General features: G+C 35.6%; 1 protein-coding gene across 1 annotated transcript in view; it reads left to right on the top strand.

Moving 5' to 3' along the window:
- The first annotated feature begins 551 nt into the window (after window positions 1-551).
- LOC136977279 (ATP-binding cassette sub-family C member 4-like) overlaps window positions 552-26,508 on the top strand; it is a 62,732-nt gene continuing 36,775 nt past the window's right edge. The window contains exons 1-8 of the mRNA XM_067272742.1: window positions 552-580; window positions 1,631-1,736; window positions 1,816-2,034; window positions 4,173-4,262; window positions 4,618-4,781; window positions 5,889-6,014; window positions 6,276-6,525; window positions 25,984-26,097. Of these exons, the coding sequence (XP_067128843.1) occupies window positions 570-580; window positions 1,631-1,736; window positions 1,816-2,034; window positions 4,173-4,262; window positions 4,618-4,781; window positions 5,889-6,014; window positions 6,276-6,525; window positions 25,984-26,097 (1,080 nt within the window). The 5' untranslated portion in view covers window positions 552-569. The remainder of the gene's footprint in view (window positions 581-1,630; window positions 1,737-1,815; window positions 2,035-4,172; window positions 4,263-4,617; window positions 4,782-5,888; window positions 6,015-6,275; window positions 6,526-25,983; window positions 26,098-26,508) is intronic.

Genomic DNA, 26,508 nt, shown 5'->3' with positions numbered 1-26,508 from the left:
ATTTTTATATAACTTCCAGTTTTATTTTTACCCTTGCATCAAGATATTTCGAATTTTGTTGTCATCATTAAGTGATGATTCATGAAAATGGACACATTGAATAAATTAAGATTCGAAAACACATATTTTACTTTTAAAACAAATTTTATCATAAATGTAAATATTTTTAACTGCTGATAATTTTAATAATAGTATAACAGAAGTTTATCTAAATTATATATTTACCACATATCATTTTATAAAATACAGCAGCTACGTTCGCAATAATAATAGCTAAAATAATATGAATAGTAGAAATATCGTTCCTTGTAGTGTTTTGAAAGTTAACATTTCATAAATAATCAGTGATTGTTGACTTTTATTCCATAAATACTGTTTATTGTCTTTTTCATGTAATTATAACAATGGAGCTATCTGCACGAAAAGTAAATTGTAAAGATCAATAATATATAATCGATTTATTTTTCAGTTGGCTTTTTCCAATAATAATCAAAGGAACAAAGAGTGCTTTAAAGGAGGATGATTTAGTCGAGTCTTCCAAACATCATACTTCAGAATACCTTGGACATATGCTTCAAATGTAAGTTAGTCAATTTTTAATGTAAATTGTTACTAAATTAAATATTTTACTAAACTGTAAAAAATGAAACAATGGGTATGTTATTCTATTAAGTCACAAATTTACTTGTCATATGTAAAAAACTTAGGTTATAGAAAACATAAGTATTTAGTATTTATCTATGATAAATCAAATGGTTATGAAATGCAAAGGCAGATAGGTTAAACACTACAGTTTGTATTTGAATATTTTTTTCCACTTTATAAATTGGAAAAAACATAGTAAGCACATTATTCTTATGTATGTCATAAAACTATTAAGTTTTGAATAGATTTTCTTGAAAATATTTTACATGTTTACTCGGTAACAGTGTTCTGTACGGTACTATTTTAGCTACAACAAATAATGATTATTTTTATGAAGCAAAGACATAATATGTCAATTAATGTGCAATAATACTAATAAGAATTCAATCTGAATTCGATTTATGCGAATGCAGATTAAACTCTTACTTTATTAACTAAACAGAACGGTAGACATGAATACTTCCTATTAGTTTATTTTATATCAAAGCACACTGTTTTTATATTTTTTATCTGATATTTTTTTACCTACTTCTAACACTAAATACATAAAATACATAAAAAGAAATAATAATAAAAAATAACACTTTAGTATTATGAAAAATAAATTATATCGCATAACATGGCATTTGTAGAACTATTTTAAGTGAAAGAGAGAAAAGAACTTTCGTGGCAGACTTTAAGATTACATTCACTTTCTGACAAATAGCAGCGGGTATGGACACACTTCTGGCTATTGTCACAATTGTTGCTCTGTATTCAGCTCACTTTTTATCCCAATAAATTCTGATTCACAGATCACTAGCATGGCTCATTACTACTGGATAATCCAGATTATCGAGTGCTGGATTAATAAACTTTTACTGCCTTTTTTTAACGAAATGATAGTATGAAAAGCCTTTTTTATATGAACTTGTAATTTACAAATCTTAAAATATCATTAAAATATTGTACTCTTAAACTAAGTTTCATTGCAATTTCTTTTCAGAGAGTGGAACAAAGAACTACAGAAGAGAAATCCAAATTTAATGAAAGCTTTATTACGATTTGTTGGATGGAAATTCGTTTTAACTATTTTACTTGTATTCATCCAGGTACTTGACAATTCATTTGAAATACGTTAATCATGTATTAAAAAGAATTAAATATATCTGAATTCATATTTATTTGCAGGATACAGTGGTAGTTACAGGCCAAACATACTTTTTGGGATTAACAATACGTTACTTTGATAGAACATTCGAATGGAATGAATACAATATTTATTTAATCGTTGCTGGATTTTTTTGCATAACTGCAATTTATTTGTTTACATGGAATACTGCCAGCTTTATGTCAGAAGTATATGGAATGAAAGTAAAAGTAGCTTTCTGCACGCTTATATATAGAAAGGTATGTATCAAATATAATGTATTATGAATATATTATTATATTTGTATACAACTATATCGTATCATAAAAAACGGAAAAAATAAATAACAAATAATATTAATAAATGAGAATAATTTTACAATTTTTTTCAGCAATTGATAGTTTCGCTTTTATTTTAAAAGAATTTTTAAAAAATGGATAGAAATTAAATCTATCAATAGATATAAATACCTTGAAAAAATTGTATTTCTGTTAAATTTTCGAAACAACATTCTCAGAACACCTTATAGATTTGCAGCCGTGTTTATTAGGTACTAACGAACGTTTTCGGTCGTATTTAACGACCTTCTTCAGGAAATATCAGAAAATCGAACACAAAGACAATTTGCAGTAACGAACAAGCGTTTGGAACTTTTTAAAAAATATTCTAAAGATAATTGCGTGCGCCATCTCTACATCGCTGTGTATTAAATAACACAACAAATGAGAATAAAATAAAAATAAATAACTGACAATGAAAAATAATATGTTCTATGGAGATATTAAAAATAAAATACAGACATAAAATACGGTGCAAACCGAACGGCTCAAACGGTGCAAACCGAGAAAGTCGTTAAATACGACCGAAAACGTTCGTTAGTACCTAATAAACACCGGCTGGAAATCTATAAGGTGTTCTGAGTATGTTGTTTTGATAAGTTATGCAGTCTACGATGAGTTAAATTTTCGATTACGAAACACAATTTGTTGCTTTTTCCATACTATCCTAATAAAATGCTTTGCATTACCTTCAATTCTGTTAAATTTAATTAATTTTTCGAAGGCATTTCAACAGAAAATTTCTGCATAATTTTGGTAAGATGTTAAAGACATTGTACAAACATAGTTTAGAATTGCCCGTCAGAATTCCCTATAATTTATATATGTGATCAGTACATCTTATACGGTACCGACAGTAGACAGAGAGTTTGAAGTAAGTCTCATGAACCAATGGACTTTACTTGCCTCATTAACATGACTGAAGGTTCTGGTGGGAGTGTTATGGTATGGGGCATGTTCTGTGAAGACAGAACTTGTCTGCTGATGTTCCTGAAAGGACAGATGACGTCCAACGAGTATCCAAACATCGTAGCCAATGAAGCTTAACTTGCAATGTTGCATTATTTTTCTTTCTTGGATGACAATGCTACTGTCTATCTCGCAAGAATTGTTTGGCAGTGGTTAAGGAAGCATAAGGACGACTTTCACTACCCACTCTGATGCCACAGTGCTTAGATCATAACCTCATCGAGAATGTATAAGATATGATAGAACGACAATTCCACCAGCAAATTCCGCTTCCATCAAATCTACGCGAGATTAAAAGAAAGTCTAGTGAATGCCTTTCAGGAAGTAGACTTAAAAGCACTTCTGCACCTTGCAGTATCATTGCAAAATCGAGTAAATGATGTAATTCAAGCTAAACGTATTCCAATAAAATATTAAACTGCTGATTTAATTCATTGGCCAGTGAGTGTACATGTTGTGTTTATTGGCAGCTAAACTTGATTTAGTGATGAGAAAATGCTAATGTCAGTGGCGTATTATAGCTTTATGGGGCCAAAGAAAATTTGAGTTGGGAGGCCAAATGTACACTACTGACTTCAGAAATTTTCTAGTAAAATATTCTCTTATAACTAGTTGGCTCAGATTGGCTGTTAATGGAAACCCCAGGCAATGAAGTGCCATTGGGTAAAGATCGAAATTTTAATGTTTCTATGGGAGCTTTATGTATGTTATATTTTACTAATGAAATATTTTACGAATGTAACTGTTCTTGAGAAAGGTTATTAAAAATAACCGAAAACGTTCGAATATTAGCAATAAACGGCTGTGTTTAAAAGGTATACTAGAGTCTATAGTGCAAATCTACGCAGTCTTTGAAGAGTATATAGTTATATTTTACGTTTTTTTATAACTGAATGGGCTGAAAATGTATTTTGTGAAACGAATTGAATAATAATTATACGTCTATTGGTTAAACAATCCATCGAGATATTTAATTTGTATCTGTAACCAAAACCAAACTTATTAGAAAATAGCTTTGGATAAACAAAACCTAGCGGATATTTATTGCTAATAGTACGAATTATTATGTTTTCTTTATAAATTTTTTGCAGGCAATTAGATTAAGTCCTTCATCTCTAGAAAAATCGAATGTAGGACAAATGGTAAATCTCCTAGCAAATGACATCACCAAATTTCAAAATGTAAGTTCAAAATATTTGTTAACGTATATACAGTATAACATATATACGTATACGTATAACATATATACAGTGGATTACGTTTAATTGGGACACCGGTTAATTGGGGCAGCCGCTTTATTGGGCCAAATCTCAAAGAACAGAAACCAAACGAATACATAATTTAATCGCTTAATTGAGACAGTAGCAGAAAAAGAATTTAGTAATTTTTTATTAGTAATTTTTTAATATTAGTAATCTTCCGAAAATATGTAGGAACTACGAACACTAATGCCGTGTAGGCCTAACGGTCATTTATATTACTTGTAATCGAGTTAATAGATATTTTGTATATAACAAACATTTTTATTTATTATAGTGTATTTATGGCGTTCCATATTTATTTACAAATCCATTCTTCATCACTGTTTCTATTGCAATGTTGTGGCAATACTATGGATGGACTATATTAGCAGGATTCTTTGTCATATTTCTCTACATTCCTGTGCAATTTGCTTTGAGTAAAATATATTCAAAATTCAGGTATTTATTATTACAATTATATAATTGTGATAAGTCTGTAAATAAAATAAAGAAATAATACGTTAATTATTAATCATTAATAAAAATGGAATACAGATATTTAACGAGTATATAATTTCATATATCAATCAGAATCCATGCTTAATTAGATTGTATTGAAGATGACCAACTTGCTCAGAATGTTAAAAAGGTATTATTTCTTGCAGATTTGTTAAATTATTTATCAAAATTCGACTGTTGAAAAATCGCACACCAGATGTGCGATTATGACTAACAAAGGGTTAAAAATATTCGTTGCATTTTTATATATATTACTGAAAAGTGTGTTGTAATAATGACAAGAAATGAAAAATCGCTGATCCATTTGCAATCTGAAAGCCTTTCAACAGGTTTTTTTTTTATGTATATAAATAATTTTATTTTTGGTTGCGATTATAAATTCTTCGTAAAACTAAAGATTTACTTAACAATCCAAAATTTAAAAATCTATTTGAAAGAAACCAACAAAACAGCAACAGTCATTTTTATCAAAAAATGGCGTTTCATATACAGACGGTAAATAATATGTATGAGCTATATACTAGCGCAATACGTTGAAATAGTATATAGCTTATTATCAATTCTCGAATCTAAATAATACTTTTACAAACTTTGTCCCACATCGGTTTTGAAATAAAGATTTTTATAAAGGACGCACTAACAAACCAATACACCAAAACAGTATAAAGAATTCATTTATATCTATATAATTGAGTATACAACATTGTTTATTTTACTGACCTAAAGTGGTTAATAGTACTGTTGAAAGGCATAGAGTCCGGAATAAGGAATGATCAGAGACAAATGTCCTAAAATCCATTGCTGTTTCTAGAGAATGTAAAATAATATGTACTTTTTACATAAAAAAATGTTTAAATATGATAAGTTCTTCAAGGCAATTTTGTGCTTAATTCCAAAGAAATTAAGCAAAATGAGTAAGTAAACTAAAATACTGGGTAAAATAAACAAATAATTAAAATAATTTAATTAATAAATGTTCAGTAAATAATTTTGCATATGTTTGCAAGAGTATATATTTATATTTAAATCATAATTACATAATGATAGATTAGAAGCAGCTATATTGGGTGACGAAAGATTGAACCTGTTGAACGAGATGATTGCTGATATGAGATTAATTAAAATGTACACCTGGGAATTGCCATATGCTGCATTAGTAGAGAGAATCAGAGTGTAAGTGCAACTAAATACAGTAAAGCCTGTCTAAAATAGAATATAAATTAAAGAAATCTGTCCAAAAAATTTTTCATAATAAAACATATTTTGACGTTAAAGAAACTATTTAGATGTAAACCTTCGCACTCAATTGAAAAAATTCTGTGCTATTCTGCTTTACACAGAATTTGCTGTATTTATGTCACGCTTGTTAGTTTTTTTTTAAATAATTACTTTCAAATTTCTACAATTATTTTAATTAATTGTTTATGTTTGCAGAAAAGAAATGAAAAAAATTCGAATGTTTTTATATGCAAAAGGAATATCACATATATTGGCATATCCTATATCGAAATTATTTACTTCCCTTACGTATCTTGCATTTTTCTTAAATGGAGGACAAATAAATGCCGAAATTGTATTCATGACTATGACTGTTTCAATGTACATTTTCATTAGCACTATTTCTCTATTTTCACATGCAATAAATAATTTTGCAGAAATTTTGGTTTCGTTGAAGAGACTTCAGGTAACGAACAGTTTCAGATATATAGTTTTTAAAGTTTATTATTACAATAATAATACAGAACGTATTGGAAAATATTAATATTTAATTTAAAAAATTACAAATACCTTATAATAACTTTATATAAGTTTATTATACTTATTTTCCGTTTTTTGTCATGTGGCAACGTAGAGGGCTTTTATTGTTCACATCACGAATTCTCTACACTCCCGATAAATATGAAGAGATGATTAGTGATAAGGCTGTATTATAAACTTTCGCAAGTTTTCGACTGCATGAACTGGATTTTTTGAGGCTTTCTATCTTTAATTGCTTAGTCCATTTGGCAGCCAGGTATATAATTCTATCAAAGATATTTATCGAGAGGTATTACACTAATATTCTCTGACGAATATCATAAGTTTTTTCAAAACGGTACTGTTTCAAATGATAGTGCAATCATTTATATCGTTTGAATCTATTGACTCTAATAAGAGAGTTAACTAATGAAAACTAAGGTATTCATTTGCATAGTCTGTTGACATTGACCAGTTTTTAGGAGTTGAGCCCAATCGCAGTTATTAGCCTACTGTACAAGTTAAGTATTAAACATTTACAGAATTTATTTTCTATCTGTAGAAAAGGCAGTATTATTTTCCATTGACCGAGCAACAGAGAATCTGTTGGCTTTACGTAGAAATAATTACTGATGGTGAAAGATGTGACAGAGATTAGAAACATGAAAATAACATTCACATTTCAGACCATAACATTTTCACAAATATAGATGACATTGGAGATAGTACAGAGAATAGTAAACTAAAAGTAAACTGAAAGAAAACTAAAGAGCTAATGGAAAATGTCATATAGGTAGAGAGGCAAAATAAATGACTTCAAACCTATTGGTCCGAAGGCAAATTTTCCACTTTATATGCAATAAGACAGCCATCTATATCACTTCAAGTATACATGCCCTCAATGCACAAGCAATGTAAAATAATGCATTATTATTAAATATGTGAATTTTTTAATTTTGTGTTTATCCCTAAACATATTGGGATTGGAGCATTAGTAAAAGCTCTTCTATGTGACTTACGAAATTGCGTTTGTTCTCAAAAACTGTCGAATGTATTTGGATTAAACTTTGGTATATTTCGTTAATTGCAAAGATAAATATAAAAATTAAATAGGGCGTAAGGCGTAAGGCGGAACTAACACTCAAACGATTTCGTTCATTCGATTTTATCATTGCCATTGCTGAAGACGTTGAATCAGAAAAATACGTTGTTGATAAAGGTAGTAACATCCTAACTGCCTTTTCATGAAAAACTGGATATTCAGTTTTAACTTTAATCCAAAACTGTGTTATGGGCATTAATTCAAACAATGTGTTTAATTTCACGACTGAACTTAATTCGATTAGTTTTTTCTGTTCAAAGTCATCCAATCTATTAGTTTGCTGATCAATAAACGGATTAATAATCCACATATTTCCTATTCGTCGATCTTCAGTGGAGAATATTCGTTGAATGCACAAGAAAGTGCTTGCAGATGTTCACAGACCATATGATTTATGTATTTTATATCCAGATCCCCTGAATTAATAAAATCTGATAAAGAATGGAACATATCATAGTTGTCTTCTTGTATTCGTTTATTCCACAGTATTAACTTCCTTTTAAATGCATCAATTTTATTGTATAAGTTAAAAACGATTGTGTTATTTTCCTGAAGGCTTAAAATTAATTCATTAATAAGGGAAAATATATCCGATAAGTATGACAGTTTCGCAACCCAATTATTATCGTGGAAAAATTTGGATAATTCAGAGTTTTTTTATATAGAAAAGATTGAACCTCCTCTCTTAATTAAAACAAGCGTTTCAAAACTCTACCTTGCGACAAGCACCGCACTTCGGCATGAAGTAACAAATGTTCATGCTCGGATTCCATTTCTTGACACAAAATTGTAAGCAATCTCGAATTCAATGCGTTGCACCTAATAAAGTTTACAATTCTTACACATTGGGAAAGTACGCCATTTAGTTGGGAAGGCAGATTTTGGTTGACGAATGCTTCCGATGCACAAAACAGTGAATAGATATCATCCCATCTGTGGCTACTGCTTTTATTTTTGTTAAAACTCCAGAATCTTTACCTGTCATGCATGCTGCTCCATCCGTACATAAACGAACACAATTTTTCCATACAAGAAAATTATTTTCGATGTAGTTATTAACAGCTTTGTGTATTTCAGTACTAGTTGTATGACTTTCTAATTTCAGACAACAAAGTAATTCTTCTTTTACATCGTTGACTTCATAATCAATCTAACAGACATAGAATAAACGAACGGCATTATTTGACACGTCAGTTGATTCGTCCATTTGAATTGCAAACAATACTGATTCTTTTAATTTTTTAATTAGTTTATATTCTACATAAGCCGATAATTCGGAAATTCTGCGTTGAATTGTGTCATTAGATAGAGAAAGAGTTTTCATTTTATCAGCAGCAACATGGCCTTGCAATTCTGAACACACATCGATTAAGCATGGCTTTACTATATCCTCGGTAATTGAGTAAGGCTTTTTGCATTTTGCAACTCGTGAAGCTACTAAATATGAAGCTATCATAATTAATTTTTAACCGAAAAGCATTTTTTAACACAAGATATTTGTTGTTTTAATTCAAGACTTTTTGGTTCAAAAGAGTTATTGGCGTGTTTTCCAGTTGTGGATGTTTAGATTTTAAATGACGTAGGCCTAAAAGTTTAGCTGGTTTCATGTATTCATTTGACAAAACGTCTTTACAAACATCATACTGTGGTTTTTGCACATTTTCTTCAGATTCTGGCTAAATAATAAAACCAAATTTTGTATAATCCACATTATAGTACTGTACAAATGTACACTTTCGTTTTGTTTCAGGGGAACTTGTTTCTTCATCGTTAATATTACTTGTGATGGTACTAGTATCTGCACTGATTTTTTTTAAAAAAATCAATCAGAGTTTTGGCACCTTCTTCTTACTCATTATTATGCAAGAGCTGAAAAAATGGCATTTCAACAATTATTGTTATTGATATTTTAATTAAATTTTACCGTTTTAATGTAGCAGATAACATACAAATACACGTTCAGTATCAGATAAAAACAAAACAGGAATACAGGCGCATACGAAATTCACTGAAACGCATTCGAAGGTTCACACAGAATAACAACACTGACAGTTAAAAATTAAGAAACTATCAACACGTGATATGAGAATTATAGGTAAGCATGTGTTGGTACAGCTTCTATTGAATTAAAAATTTATGTAAATATATATAACTCATTCTTTTTCAACATAGATATCGCTACTAGAACTTGATAAACACTAATCTATCCCTGTGTCATACCAATCTCATACACACACACACGTGCAGTTTTCCTTTCTCCCGACTTATTTAAATATATATTTTCAAAGTTTTCGTGGGCCGATCAGACTAGAGTTGCGGGCCGGCACTGGTCCGTGGACCGGAGGTTGAGAAACGTTGATATAGTTAACGAAAAACCATGGCCCAACACTACCTTATTTGAACACCAGCACCCTTCTGACCTACTCCTGTACCACGGAGGAATCGTAAGTTGGATCGATCTAACGTGAAGAAACAATCATATCCACCCCTAGGGTCGACCATTGTTACACTATCGAGATAAATTCTGCCAGTGACCATAATTATATTTTCACTCAACTGAACATTACTAGTAATACTAATAATCGTAGTTTTCACTATTCTTGCACTAACTGAAAATTATCTCGTGACAGACCTTCAAGACCAATTCGGTTGGTACCCCTCATCACAATCACTATACTCAGAACACCTGAGATCATCTACTCACCATGCTTACAAATACAATCACTAACTCTCAAATTATTGCCTCCAAGCTAATGAATTGTAAATACAAAAAGATTCCTTAGTGGACCATCATGCTAGAAAACAAGAAAAAATTAGTTAGGAGATTAACCTTTGCCAGGATGTAAGCTATTGACAGGCATATATCACGTGGCTTTTTGTTAATTGGTTATGCGGTATACGCCCTTGAGTGTAAATTAATTTAAAAATTAATCAAAAAATATAATTAATTTGTGTTATATTCGAGTTTTCCAGCAATCTTAGCTTTGATTCGCTCTTCTGTAGGTGAATTCACTTTATTTATGCCAATAAGTGTTTTGTTACCACCCCTGGGCTACAAATATTTTGGTAAACACATCACCCTACCATTCTACGGTAAATCTTCACAGTTAACTACACAGTTAGTTGAAAACAAAGAAAGGAAACTCCTTCTAAGTTTTTATTGGGTATCTTCTGTCTTTGTTGACATTACTTTAGCAAAACACAGACTTGAAAAGTAGAAAAATTGCCGCGAAAAGCTCTGCCTCCAACCTTCGAAGTAAATGTGAACAATCGCAATAAATCCGCTTTTTAAATCGGTTTTTAGCTCTAATTAACTAATTTAATGTACTTAGACATGAAATTAGCTAATTCGACAATATTTACGCGAGTAAATATGGTTTGAAAACTATCTAGCAATAAATAATCCCGGAAAACCCCACCTCCTGATAGTAAGTCTATTGAACATCTTATTGCAGTTAACTTGATTTAAAATTTTTGTTTCTACGCCTATTACGCTCTAATTGGTAATTTATATTATGACTGAATCAACTTCAATGAATGACAGTTTTGTCAGAACCGTCTGGTCTGGATTTTCCCATTAGGAACCAATCTACGTGATTGGACACGAACATTAAATTCACACTTAGAGACCAGTACAGGCATGAACACAATGCTTATAAAGCCCTTATAAATAAAACAAAAAGTAACACTTGAAAGAATTACTCTACCAACACTTGCGGTTGCAACCCTTGGTCTGAATCGTAATACTTACGTTGTAAGGAAAAAACGCCAGCTCCAGACCCCTCCACCATCCAGATCTCTTCGATGGTCACTACAATAACAACACGGAAGAAACTATCAAGCACATTCTTACTATTTTTTTACTCTTCTAACTACCCACAGCAAGATGACACTGCACAAGCGGTCATCAGAAGTTTTACACTCACTCTGCCTAACACAAGCAATGACCACAAATTCACCTACATCCAGGTTTCGAATGCCATCCGATCACGCAGCAGTAACAAAGCCCCATGCCTTGACAGCATAACCAGTAGGATAATTAAACATGTATTTGAGGATAGTCCTACAGAGTTTGTTATTCTCTTTAATATCTGCCTGGACACGGCCTTCTTTTTGTGAGGCCGGGATTTCACCCCCCATCGGCAAAGTGGTTGTCGAGTTAGAGCCATTAGATCGGTAACTTATTTAGTAAACAAGACCGAGATTACCGAGGAATGGATGCGAGAGACGATTTAATTGCTACAGTTTCCCGACCTAATTGACAGATCTCCGATCTTTTATTTATTTATTTAGGGTAAAGTTTAAGAGAGCTGTCTGTCTTGCTGACAGACTTAGCCCTAAGGAAATGTAAGGAGCGAAGAATAAAAGTCGGAGAGTAAAGGGAAGGATAGAAGGTGAAGTCAGAGGGGATCACACGAGTCGCCTAAACCCGGCGATATTTAAAAAACAAAATTGCAAAATTGAAATACAAAAATCATAAAATTTTATAATTGTGGCTACTTTGCCAACAACGCGATTATCAGGGTAAACATTTAAACAATTTAAGCTTAACATTTGATAGTATTTACATTATTTACACAATATCAATTCTGTTGTATTGATCCAGATGCTATTCCGAATGTCTGCCAGTCTCTTCTTGAGATGTCAGTGTCAGTCTACTGTTCATTGGGTTATCTTTTCGATGGTTTTCGCTTCTTCTTTCCTTTGGTGACGATAGCTTTCTGGTTGCTTTAATGAAATTGCAAAGATGCCTATATAGGGTTCTGTTTTGAGTCAATTCACTCTCTTTTGGTGGCCAATTAGATCCAGTTATAACACACTGTCCTTGGAATTTCTCTCGTTGGTGTTCATATTTGCTACATTTGTAGAGATAGTGGGAGACATCATCTATTTTGTCGGTATCGGTGTCGCACTTATCGTTGTTTTTTTTTGCCGAAGCGGAAAAGATATGCGTTGAAATTTCCATGTCCTAGCAGACACTGTGTGACCTCATAGTTGGGTCTCAGATGTCTGTATGTTTGTTTATTGTTGGTTGTTGGTATGAATCTGTATAAGCTTCTTCCAGTTGTGGAGTGTTCCCACTCTTCTTGCCATTGTTGTTCGACTATTTCTTTGATTTTGTTCTTGATAATATTGAGTGGTATTCTTTTATATGTTATTGGGAGATTTTTTAATGCGGCTCTCTTTGCCAACTTATCCGCCATCTCATTCCCCTCGTTTCCCTTGTGTCTAGGGATCCACTGGAATTTTATTATTTTATTTATCTGGGCCAGTTCAATAAGTTCGTTGGCCAGTTGTGTCCTTCCATTTTGATTCCTCAGTGTGTGGATTACGACTCTGCTATCTGTGTAAACCTTTATTGGTCCCTTAAAACTCTGGAGTTTATTGTCTACGTGTTGCAAAGCCTTGAAGACTGTCCAGAGCTCCGCTTGAGTTATTGTGCAATGTTTAGCCATTTTTAAACTCGCCTGATATGTTTTAAAATTTTTTGAGTCATATATAACTACTCCGGCTCCGAAGCCTTCTGCGTTCTTTGATCCATCCGTAAAAATTTTCCATTGTTCTTCCTGGTTGTTATGTGTTTGTTCTATGTCTGCTTTATAACTGATTTCTTCCGCTGGATGTCTAATTGTGTCCATGTTTTTCGTTGTTTTTTCCAGTTGGTTTTCCTTTATTTTCTGAATGAGTTCACCAATGTCCGATGGCAATTTTCCCTTCTTGATTTTGTCTTCTATTTCTTTGCTGTTTAAGCTATTAACGTCTACCTTTATTAGGGACCATTCCCATACGAGTTGTTTGATCCTGAGGTCTATTGGTAAGATATTTGCTAGAACCAACAATGCATCCGTTGGGGCCGTTCTGTAGACCTTACAAATGTTTATCATGAATTTCCTTTGTATTGATCGTAGTTTTCTTTTCGTTTCAACTTTGTTTGCCGATTCGCCCCACACCTGTACTCCATACAGGATTGCAGGCTCGATCGCCGCTCTGTATATCAATCTTCCTGACCGGCGGTTCAAGCCCCAGACATTTCTAGAAATTTGCATGAGTGTGTTGCTTTTCTCAAGCATTCTTTGGTGGATTTTATTTATGTGTTCTTTCCAGCTGAGCGCCCTGTCGAAAATGATGCCCAGGTATCTCATCTCGTTCACATTTTTGATTCTGTTTCCGTTGATATATATGCCAATTTGTTTTTTAAGTTGTCCTCTTCCTAATTTTTTTGAACACACCATGAGCTCACATTTTTTATAATTTATTTCCAGTTTATGTGTTTGACTCCACTTGTTTATCTTCTCCAGGGCTCTGTTTCCTTCCTCTGCTAGCCTGTTGCAATTCTTGTTCGCTATCATTAGAACGACATCATCCGCAAAAGCCTGTATCTTTGCTCTTGCTGTTTGGTCGTATTCTTCTAACAGGCTGTCGAATGCCAGGTTCCAGAGGCCTGGTCCACTTCTCGAACCCTGTGGGCATCCTCTGGTAACCTGCTTTATAATGTTAATGTTATTAGAAAAGTAGCCTGCTTTTCTGTTATGAAAATAATTCCTAAGTATTTCTTGCATGTTTGCAGGGCATTCTGTCTTGTTAAGTCGTTTAAATACGCTCGGCCACCACAAGTAGTCGAATGCTTTTTTAAAATCAATAGAAATTATCATGGCGTGTTCTTTCTTCTCCCACGCATTTGTTATAAAGTCTTTTACCCGGAGGGCGGCTTGGATTGTTGACCGTCCTTGTCTGAAGCCAAACTGCTGTTCGTTAAGTTTGTCATTTTTCTGGAGGTGGTAATAAATTCTGTTTATTATTAGCCCATCCAAAATTTTCCCAAGTACTGGTAATAAACTGATGGGTCTGAATTGCTCAGGGCTGTTTGCGTTTTTTGTTTTTGGAATAAATTTAACGTTTGCTATCTTTCAATTGTCATGGAAGTAGCCTATTTTGAGACAATTGTTATAAAGAAGGACGAAGGCAATTGGAACTTCTGTGTATGCAGCCTTCACCATTTCTGCTGAAATTCCATCCAATCCTGGTGATTTATTATTCTTTAGTGTGTATATAGCCTTCTGGACTTCCCTAAAAGAAAAGGGAATGTCATTTGTATGGGTTTGACAGCTATTGTGATCGATTCTGATTTCCCTGTGAATGTCTGTATCAGTATCCGGGTTGTCACTGGGGAAGTGGTAGTCTAATATTGTCTTTATATTCTGAGTGATATCAAAGTTGTTTTAATCAAAATTATCGTTGGTAATGTCCGGTACATGTGTTTTCTTCTTTCCCCGGAAAGCCACTTGGAAGGGAACCCCCCAGGGGTCTTTTGTATGACTCTTTCCACAAAACTCCTGCCAACTCTTAGATCGTGTCTTGTTTATTAGCCTTTTAAATCTCTTTAATGCCTGTCTATATTCGTTCTTTAGTTGTTGCTGCCTGTCTTCGTTACTGTTTCTTACCATTTTTCTCCTTAGTCTTCGGACTTGTTTCTTCTGTGTCTGTAAGTCGTTGGTCCACCATGGTGTTTTCTTAGTGTTGATAATTTTGATTCTGGTTTATTGTATCTCAGCTGTTTGTAGTGCTTCGGTGATATGTGTCACATAATTGTCCATGTCTATACTTGTGTTTATCTGTTGGAATTGAAATTGTCTCCACTTGCTGGCAAATATTTCTTTAAAAAGATCCCAGTTTGTTGTTCTTCGTGGTTTTTTCCCAGTGGTCTTTGTGCCAATATGAAAGTTGTTTATTTCAGTTAGGAGATAGCGATGGTCACTTCCCGAGGGCCGCATGAGAGTTTCGCAGTTTAGTATTTTATGCTCCAGTTCCTCCGTGGTGAAAACTATATCGTCCCAGCCTTCAGCATAGGCAGTGTAAAAGGTAGGTATAGTGGTCATATTGACAGAAATCAGCTTGTGTTCGTCCATGATACCAGAGATCATTCTTCCTCTTCTGTCCTCTCGGGGGTTGAACCAAATATGCGATTTAGCATTTATATCACCCATTATTATTATATTATTGTTGTCAATTTTCCTTATAATTTCCTCTAGTTCACTTACACAGGTGTCATCGTCCTCATCCGGGGAGAGATAAGCGTATATTATGTAAATCTGTGGTTTTTGATATATTACTGCAGTAGTAAATTGTTCGTTAGATAATTGCGGAATCATTGCAAGTTCGATGTTCTCATTTCTAATTATTATACCACTTTTGGGTCTTGTTTTATTGTGGGTCTATAAAATTCTCCAGTTTCCAAATCGCACTATGTTGTTATTAATTGTATATGGTTCTTGTATGGCTATTAGATCTACGTTCAGCTCATTTGCAGTTTGTGTTATTAGAGAACAAGCAGATTTACTTTTCTGTGCATTTATCTGTAAAATTTTTATGATTGTGCGATATAGATCGTTGGCTCCTTGTCTCTGTTCGGTTTGCCTGTGGGTGTCCACTGAGTGGTTATTATTTTTCTTGATTTCCTGTGTGTCAATGCTAATGTCGTCTGTGTTTCGCAGATAATACTGAGTGTGCTCATTTATCAGTTTACAGTCCATAGTCGATTCTGTTGATTACTTGTGTTTTTACTTTCCGTGTCACTGGACATTCTCCACTTAGCGCATTATGCTCGGTTGAACATCTTTTACCTTCGGGAAGTTCTTTATTCGCTTTTCTACAGTTCGCACATGTTGGGGGTTTATCCATTTTCTTACAATCTCTGTATTTATGTCCTTTTGAGCAGTGCGAGCATTTTTGGCCATCCTCACAATCTTTGGCAAGATGATTATAGCCACAACACCTGTAGCAACGTGTTATCGGAATGAAGTCATCAATTCTAACGTTTGCCCAGGATATTGCGACATATTTTTGTGCTATCAGGGTGCCTCTTATTTTTTGTAAAACGGAAATCACTACATGTCTGCAGTTTGGTTTGATTCGTCCTTTATTAAATGTAGTATTGATTTTAGTGTTTGCTAGGAATTCTTCTTTTGAGATCGAGTTGCAGCTGTCGTTTTGTTCATACAGCATTTCCACTATTTCTTCATCTTCTACAGTGTTTGGGATGTTTAACAATATTAATCTAGGTCTTCTCCCTGTTGAGAGTTTGCACTTTATGTGTTCGTTTACTTCTCGAATTCCATCTATTGCTTCTTTCAATTTTACTCCATCATCTTCACTGCCCACTCTCACGCACACCCCGTTTCCTCCTATCTTCTTAATTGACTTAACGCTTATCCTCAGCTTGTGTGGTTGTACTTTGTTCATCACTTCTTCTGTTATCTTTCCCATGTCAGGCTGTGTTCCTTTTTCTTTTTGTGTTGGATACATAAGGAGTGCGTGATTGCCTCCCATTCCCTCGCTGTTTATTTTCTTGTTTATTGTTTTACTAATTGTTATAGTATTATTACTTGGTTTTGCTCCTTGTTTTAAAATCTCGGCGTACGTCGTGATCATCTCCGTTTTGTCCTGTTGTGCGCTTTTGCTATTTCTGAGCTCTTTGATGATTCCAATCATCTGGTTCAGTGCTCCGAATAGCTTTGTAACGTTTTCTCGAATTTCTCTTCTTTCTTCTCTTTTTTTGATGGAAGAGATGGCGAGTTCAGGACATAAATCTAGAATTCGACTCATTCTCTGTCCTGCTTCCTTTAAAATAGTCTCTTCTAGATTTTCTATCGGGACAGTTGCATGTGCCATGTTTATTCTCTGTATCGTTGATTCCATAAAACACAGTTCAAAGTCACAGTGGCTTCTTCCTGTTTGTAGTATGCCCAAATGGTTCAGGAATCAAGTACCTTTCCCTAACTAAAATGTTCTTGTCAGACCCGCGAATGGCCAACCAGTGACACGAGAAGCACCCTAGAGATCCTCGGGTGCCCGGAAACAACACGAGTTGTCCAAGAATAAAACAATAAAACGCCTGAATATAAAAGTAAAAAGTCGAAAGCCGAAGCCTAAAGAGGACTAGTGTGATCTGTCTCCAACTAAGACCGCTAGAATAAAAGAGTTGGACTCCACGCCGTAGTAGTCGATCGACCCGCTTTACGACAGAACCGCAGTCGTAATTTGTGGTTAATAGAAGCCACACAGCCCCAAGATAATTTGGGGGCAGTAAACCAACGACCTTGGCAAAGGAACACCCGATCGCTGCCTGCCCAAGAGGCCGGAGTGTCCCATTATAAATAATAAATAAACCCCGGCTCAGCGACCTGGAACCGGAAATGAGTCGGATGATCGAAGAAAACGAGATTGAGTGGCCGAGAAAACGAAAATCCTCACTTGAGTGCTCAGAATAAAATCAAGGCGGCAGAGACAGAAACAAACTGAGTAACAACTTACAAACTAGCGACTAGGGTCATTGAGCCTTCTCGATCGTGATCGCTTAAGAAGTTAAACATGTTAAAATGAATTGAAACCTATGCGAATTGCATTATTACGAGAAAGGGTCATAAAATAAAAAAAAACATAAAAGAAAAGAAAATTTAAAACCGTCTAATTATGCCTAGTAAACAACGTAATTCACTTTACCAAGCGAATTGAAAATCAAAATGACCGTTACAAAACCGTTATAACGGTCAAGAGAGAAAGATAATTTATCGATTAAAAGCGCTAAAACTTCTCCAATTTTAACAAAATGGAAGTAGACATGAGAAAAGCAATTCTAGAGTAAATAAATAGAACTATAAAACTAGGAAAACTAGGAAAAAAATAAATAAGCAACAGGTTTAAGTCAAAGCAAAAGACTCACGGGACCTCCGTGTAGCGGTAAAGACCACGATGGCCAAAATCGCTAATTCTCCTGAACTGTTGCTCTGATTTCAATGATGAAAACGATTTTGTGATCCTCAATTGATCAGTATTCCAACGTAATGTAAGTTAACACCAGTAAATCCAAAGTTTATCCGCAGAGTCAATCGAAGCAGGAGCCCACGAAACACCTGACTCTTTGCTAGCCATTCATTCACCAATTTTATAGATCCCCGATCGCACATCGTGGGAACGACTGAGAGATCGCCTGTCGGGTAATTTTGGTCATCGTTTTACATCGAGTTCGAAGCGGAATTTGTCCGGCTCTCCTACGGAGGGGGCGGTGGTCAGGGGGCCGAATGGTCTCAGCTGCACCTTCTCCAAGTCAGAAAAACACATTTAGAGTGTAATTTATGGGACCGTCGTCAGGGAAAGAGCTTGACCCGACTCGGACAGGGAGCGGCCCGTATGGGGGATCTTCGGCGACCCCGCGGCCCAAATCGCGTTCTTGGCAACAGACCAGGGACCAATGGGATAAAAGTTAGACCCTCGTTCGGACCAACCAGAGACTTAGGAATTTTGGGAAAAATTTGGTATAAAAGCCCGGAGTCCCAGGACCCGGGGAGGTTGAGAGGTAGAGATCGAGGTTGAGAGAAGACTCGGATCTGCGGAATCACCCGGATATCATCTCGAAATCGAATAGCTGCCAGGACTACCAACACTTCACCCGAGTGCCGTGGATTGGGGACCAAACTTCCCAACGGGATTCCTCTGCAATTGAACTTTCGCCATCTAACCTCCAGGTCGATCTGTGGTGGAAAGGAATTTTCACGGACACGGAATCACCACCCTCCAGTTCGAACTTTTCACTGGGGACAAGCCTCCAACGAGACATCCATATCTTTACTGTAAGCATAACTAGATAATAATAAACGCGTTAGAATGGAAATACGGTTTCTGTGTGAATTTCTCTGCGTCGAGAAGACAACGTAGCTTTCTTTCCTGATCACATTACATGCTTATCGCTGCCCTCAAAATCTTCACAAACTTCTTCAATCCTATCTTAGCAACAGGAGTGCAGGTGTTTACACAGCACAAAATAACGTAGTAATACCCATCACTCGGGGCTGTCCACAGGGATCCAGGGGCCGTATTCTGATCATCGTTTCTTGTCCTTCATCTCTAGTCTCTCAAAGCCGGCCGCTGATTTGCTAATTAATTTGTTTACATCTGGAGAGATCATCGCGTCTCTCCAAACGCGATTCTGGACAATTTTTTCTCTTGTTTCTCAGAGACAAGCAGATACTTGTCTTTCGTCTTTTGCCTCGATATCGTTATATACAATCTGGAAGACTAGATGCTACTCGCACTGTACAATCGTATTAGAGAACGTTCTCTATCTCGCGAAAGAATATTTCGAAAGAGAATATGCTTCTGATGTTTTTCCAGTGTCTACTCGGAAAGACCACTGATTTCATTTTTTTTTAATTATCCTACATCAATTACTGGATTATGGAATACGATGTTAATGCTACTTAAATGGTTAAGGAGAAATTAAATGGTAATTTTTCGAAAAATATGTAAGTATACACGATTTTCTAATTTAGGTTATTAAAATTTTTATTTGATATGAGACAAATTAACATTACAATCTGTAAAAACGTTATAAAACAGTAAAGATAACTTTGTCGAAACTACGTGCTTTATATGAACGCGTGCATTCCATGCCTCGTGGTCCATGATTATGTACTCTGAATTTTAAAAAAAATTACAATTTCATTGGTTAAAATTCTATAGCGTATTGTGAGCGCAGATAACACGAACATGTAAAATCAACCTAGTAGTAACGTGACGTCATCAATGAAGACAAGATCGTTAACCAGAATCGCCATGTGACCAGAATCACCACTGTTTCTGAGATACGAATTTTGTCTGTCGTTTAGACGTCATTTGTCATTGAAAGAAGAGACAAGAGATAAGTGACCAGAACACAACACTTGGGGCCGTATTCTGGTCACTTATCTCTCGTCTCTTCTTTCACCAACGAATGATGTCAAAGCGAGAGACGAAATTCGTCTCTCATACACAGGAGCGATTCTGGTCGTTCGTAACGATCTGGTCTTTTCGTTGACATCACGATCCTATTCGGTTGATTATACATGTTCGGGTTATCTGCGCGCGCAACACAGTATAGAATTTTAACCAATGAAATTGTAAAATTTTCGAAAATGCAGAGTAGGTATTCATAGATCACGTGGCAAGGAAGCACGTGTTCAAATAAAGCACGTAATTTCGACAAACTTATGTTTTTTGTTTTATAACGTTATTACAGATTGTAATGTCAATTTGTCTCTTAACAAATAAAAATTTGAATAACCTAAGTTAGAAAAGCGTGCGTACTTAAATATTTTTTGAAATATTACCATGTAATTTCTCCTTAACTATCTAAGTAAGATTAACATCATATTCGATAGTTCAGTAATTGTTGTAGGATAATTTTTAAAGAATGGTATCAGTTTAGGTACTGGAAAAAAATCAGAAGCGTTTTCTCTCTCGAAATATTTTTTGCCGAGATAGGGAACGTTTTGTAATGCGATCGCACAGCACGAGTAGTATCGAGTCGTCCATATTGGATATAACGAAATCGAGGCGAAAAGACGAAAGACTGGTCGAAAGACAACTATCTGCTCGTCTCTGATAAACGAGAGAAGCGAAAAGAGAAAAAGTTGTCCAGAATCGCGTTTAGAGAGACGCAATGATCTCTCGAGACGTAAACAAATGATTAGCCAATCAGCGACCGGCTTGTGAAAGACGAGTGACCAGAATAGGGCCCCTGGTCTTGTCCTGGTCTCTGGCATAGCCTATAACTCTACTCTTCACTTATGTGAGACCCTGCCTCCTGGCTGCCACATACAGGGCTATACGAATGACACAATTAGCCTAGCTTCACACAACAACAGTGAATGCTTACAGGACATATGCATTTACATTTACATTTACATTTAATTGAAAAGAAAGGGGGGGTGCCTCTAGGTTTCACTCATAGGTACGACCTGGAGGTTGGGAGGGAAAAGTTGGTGAAATGGGAGTGAGGGAGATGAAGGATAGGGGATGAAAATGGGGCAAAGTGGGATATAAAGGTGAGAAAGGTAAGAGTACATGGCGCCTGCCTCACAGTAACAGAAAGCATAACAATACATAACACACAATAGAGAATTGACCGAAATACATTGATGCGCGCCAGAAAACGGCCAGTACATAAAATGTATACATATAAAGATACAACAAAACATGGCTAAGAAACAAGATATGTACAATACAGCAAAATCACGCTTGTGTATTACACGTACAGGATACACAGATAGCAAGAGTAGACTAGCACGTTTGCACAAGGGATAACAACTTACCCTGTGCTACATACCCTGTTACACAATGAAGGAACAGTCTGAGTACATGCAGCGACAGCTAATAGAGCAGCATAACCAATGGGAGCCTGGAACAATTGCCGGGGAGAAAAAGTTAGCCAGCTGATCAATCATTTCTAGCAGACTGTTAGTCACATGGTGGGTTGAGTGCTGCTGTTGTATCCAGAAAATTGATGAGATATTTATAAGTGTTCGGGTCTTCCATAAATCTGCTGTAAGGACATGGAGCACGTGCTCCATGAGTCTGACTCTCTCCTGTGTGAAAAATTCACAGTCCCATAGATAATGCTGACTGTCTTGGATTGAAGCACTGTCGCAGGGGCAGATGTCCATGTCTTTAAGATGAAACTTTTTTAAATAGCTGTTGAAATTTCCATGTCCAGTAATTAACTGGGTCATGGAAAAGGTAGGCACAAGGTGTTTCCATTTAAGTCTTTCCTTAACGTTTGGGATAAAGGTGTGCGTTAATCTGCCTGTAGACCCGTTATCCCATTCTTCTTGCCATTGACTAAGAGCGAGTTCCCAAGTCCATTGCTTGATTTTCGAAGCAGGAATCTTGTTGTAGCAAGGAATAAGGCCGGAAGCAGCGGCTTGTTTGGCCAGCCGATCAGCTGCCTCATTCCCAGGTACACCAGTGTGTCCACGGACCCACCTAAAAGAAATCACATGCTTGTGGCTATTGGTGCTAAGATAGCGATGGATTTGCCCAATGTTTTCACCCCTATTATGGGGACTGAAGATGGAATTGAGGGCCGTCATGCTGTCAGTGTAGATGGTAATTGTTTTGTTGCGAGGAAACCAATCAGAATAAACATGATCCATCGCCTTGACAATGGCGAGGATTTCCGCCTGCGGCACAGTGTAGTGTGGGCCCAGCTTGAAAGCAGATCTGTGCGTGGTGCCAGTGTTATGATGGTAAAGTATGAAAGCTGCCCCAACCTCTGTGAGATTCTTCGACCCATCAGTATAGATGGAAATGTCGCTGTCAACATTTTCACTTAAGTAGTTATCACCGAGAGTAGGATAGTCGTCATAATAGTTGGAATTTGCCTCGATTGTTCTCGATACCAAAGTTGGCAATGTCGTTCTTTAATTGGTCAGGGAAAACAGAAAGGATGTTATTATGACTATTGCTGCTGTTGGAAACTTCGCCATTCATATTGTTACAGATATTCCAGATCAACCTGGCCATTTTGGCTTTAATATACACTGGAAGGAGGCCCGCGATGACAAGCAAGGCTGAAGTAGGCCGTTCTGTAAGCTCTACAAATACGTAGAGCGGCAATCCTCTGTGCCTTTAGGAGCTTGCGTTGAATGTACATAGTTTGGGTGGCCGCTGCCCAGATTGGCGCAGCATACAAAAGAATAGGTTCTATTGCCCCCAAGTAGATATACCGTGCCGCACAGGACATATGCAACAACATTCTAAATAACATTCCCCAGTGGAGTATAAAGCACAGGCAACCCATTAACACAGAGAAATGCAAAAACATGATAGTTGGCAGGAACACCTTACCTTGTCAGGAAGCTTACCTTTCGAAATTAAATTGAAATAGGTTAAAATAGAAAATAGACTCGAAAATATGTGCTCACGGAATACATCAAACAATGGAAATTAAATATTTAAATGTTATTTTTGACAAAAGATTTTACTTCACAATCCGTATTAATTAAATAAATCATAAACAAACGTAAAATCACAGCCAACGTCTTCACTACTATTGCTAGGAAAACACGGGACCTTGGCCCTAATGCTACTAAGCTTATTACATGTTCAATTCAGCTAGCACTCCTCAATGTCTGGGGCCATGTGGCCATAGTGGTCTGAGGCCACGTGGCTGCCAAAGTACATAACTATAAAAAACTTATCTCTTCAAAGAATTGCAGCTCTCCACATTTGTAAGGCTTATACGACAGCACCCACTAGTGCCCATTTGTTAGTGTCGAGGTTGACTCATATCGAGTTAGAAATTAAACACATTATTTGGCAGGAATATATTGTCATCTTACCCTGGCAAGTTTATAGTGACTCGGATGTCAACAATCTAAATAGAGTAGGTATGATTCCTCCAATCTGACCCAATCGACCTGAATTTTTGATATCGATGATATCAAAAATTTAGCATCGACTACTCTCCTGACTTACAATTACCACCCTCCCACCCGCTTGCCCCTGATATTTACTTTGAAGATCCAGGTGATCATCCCATGTTTAGGATACACACTGATGGTTCCAAGATGGGTGAGAAAATGGTGCCGCTTTTGTAATTTACTCTGACATAGGCCGCGAGCTTCACAATGCATGCTTCTGTCTAGGTTCACACTGCTCAATAGCACAGGCAGAAATTTTAGCTATTTATATGAGCTTAATTTACATTAGGCATATGAAGGACAAAAGACACTATTTACACTATCGCATTTATTCTGACAGTAGAGCAACTTTACACAGGATTTCAAAGCCTGATAGTCGCTCAAAACTCGTCCATCTCATAGACCACATCCTCAAAAACTTAGAAAACATTAGAATAGATTTCCAATGAGTCCCGAGACACGGGATTCTCGGCAATGAGATTGCTGACCGTCTTGTAAAACAAGCTGAAAAGTCTTCAGTCACTAGTACTTTCAGTTACATTCCTACTTCATACATCAACAATCACGTCAAGAAGCAAATCTTCATTCTCTGGCAAGACAGCTGGGATCATGGCACCACTGGTAGGCTCATCTAAAGTTCTATTTCCAAGGTTGACACTACTGCAATTCATCACCACTTTTACCCTAGTTACAACCTTACTCAGCTACCTAGAGGACATGGCAACTTTAAGCAATACTTGCATAGGTTTAACCTTGGGGACAATCCACAATGCAATTGTGGTATTCAGGAAGACCAAACACCACTTCACATAGTTTTCACTGCAATAGATACAATCACATTAGAGATAGTTTAATTAGAGTTGCTAGACTTGAAAGGTACAACTGGCTATGCTATCCAGACGAACTCGTTTACATGTGTACAATGTTCCATCATCTACCCGCATTCATATTCCTTAGTGGGGCTCTTGAGAGCATTCACTCTGGGGGCACAGATTGCAATTAGCTTTCTCTTGCTTTCTTTCAACTGTCGGTATATAGCTGCCTTTCAGCTTTGTATTTTAATTCTTATTTTCTGTCTTATTTTTCAATCTAAATTCAGTTAGATTAAGTTAGACTTAGTTGTATGTTAGATTAGGGACTCAGCTTAGTTTCCAGTCAGGTTAAATTAGATTAGAGTTTGTTAGCTATTGTTGTCTGGTTAGATTCTTTTTAGGTTGTGGTAGGATATTTCATTTAATAGGTAAGTTAAATTTAGAAATAGCAAAAAAAAAAGACAAACAAAACAAAATTGGATTCTTGCTTGTTGTCTTTTGTTTTTCCGTTTTTCTGGTCTTGTCTGTCGTTGTGTTTGTTTTTTTGCATTCTGTGTAGCTGTTAAGTAGTATTAAGATCTGTGATCATGTTTAGTTTTATTAGAATTAAGTAGTTATAAGTCTTTCTACTAATGATCACTTGATACAAGTGATCATCACTAAATTGAACACTTAGCTATTCGTGGCAGCACTCAATCATTAATGTTCGCTACACCCGGGTATTTTTAGACCCTTCGGGGGACTACGGCCTAAAAACTGCCGACATCAAATATACAGGATGCTGTAGCCATATGTACAGTACGATGTTCACAGTGATCCTACCTTTCTCTAACATCTATCTCCAATCCTTCCTTCTTCCCTTTCCCTTTCCGTTACACTCTTTTTTTGCCAGCTAAACATTTCTTGTACTGTCAAAGTCTTTCTTGTATGTATATATATATATGTAAAACAGCGACCATCAGATGTATGGATTGCCTGTTCTATACCTAACAACTGCAAAGATTGCTTCTTTTGTTCCAGCACTGTTACAATCCTATTGCAATACACAGTCGTGCAAACTCGAAGTAAAGCACGTATTTTCTAAGTAAGCACAAATATTATGTATTGTTTCCATTTTACATTATTTTTAACATCGTATGACAGTGTCACACCAGTTACTCCCAATGTAAAAAATACAGTGACTGTACTTTAGGGTTAAAACCTGTAGGGGACATAGGCTTAATACTCCTTATAAGATGTATCGATTTTTTCGTTAGGAATTCCTTCTCCTTCATGAAAAAGACACCAATGTCATCGAAATTGTGAGAGAAATAGAAAATTCAACAGAATATGGAATATGGATGAATAACGTTACAGCTACATGGAAAAAAGTAAGACATCACTACTATTTTAAAAAATCTGAAAAATTAACTTTACTTGGTAGAGTTCAGCACTATTTAATAAGTATTAGCTTATAGTATTATTACGAATTTTGTCTCTGTAATCCAAAAAACTTTTGGTAGACTAATCTCACAGCAATATGGTTGGCAAATTAATTTTATTTAGAACTACATCATATGTATTTCGGGTTGGTCCAATTTGTTCCAACCCCTCCTCAGTGCTAAAACAAATAATCAAAAAGTTTTTAGAACACGACATCAATGTATGGCAATAACTAGTTTAAAAAAAGGGAGACTTACAATATACGTTGGTGTAAATTACAACATAGGAATTATATTTAAATACGTTAGTGGGAGGGCAAACCTTCTTCACCTTGATTGGTATCCTAAAAATACAATCTT

This window comes from Centruroides vittatus, unplaced genomic scaffold (assembly GCF_030686945.1).
Source record: "Centruroides vittatus isolate TY-2023 unplaced genomic scaffold, ASM3068694v2 contig_453, whole genome shotgun sequence".
Classification (NCBI taxonomy): Eukaryota; Metazoa; Arthropoda; class Arachnida; order Scorpiones; family Buthidae; genus Centruroides; species Centruroides vittatus.
The sequence above is the reverse complement of the archived record's forward strand: the minus strand, read 5'-3'. Positions and strand labels throughout refer to the sequence as shown.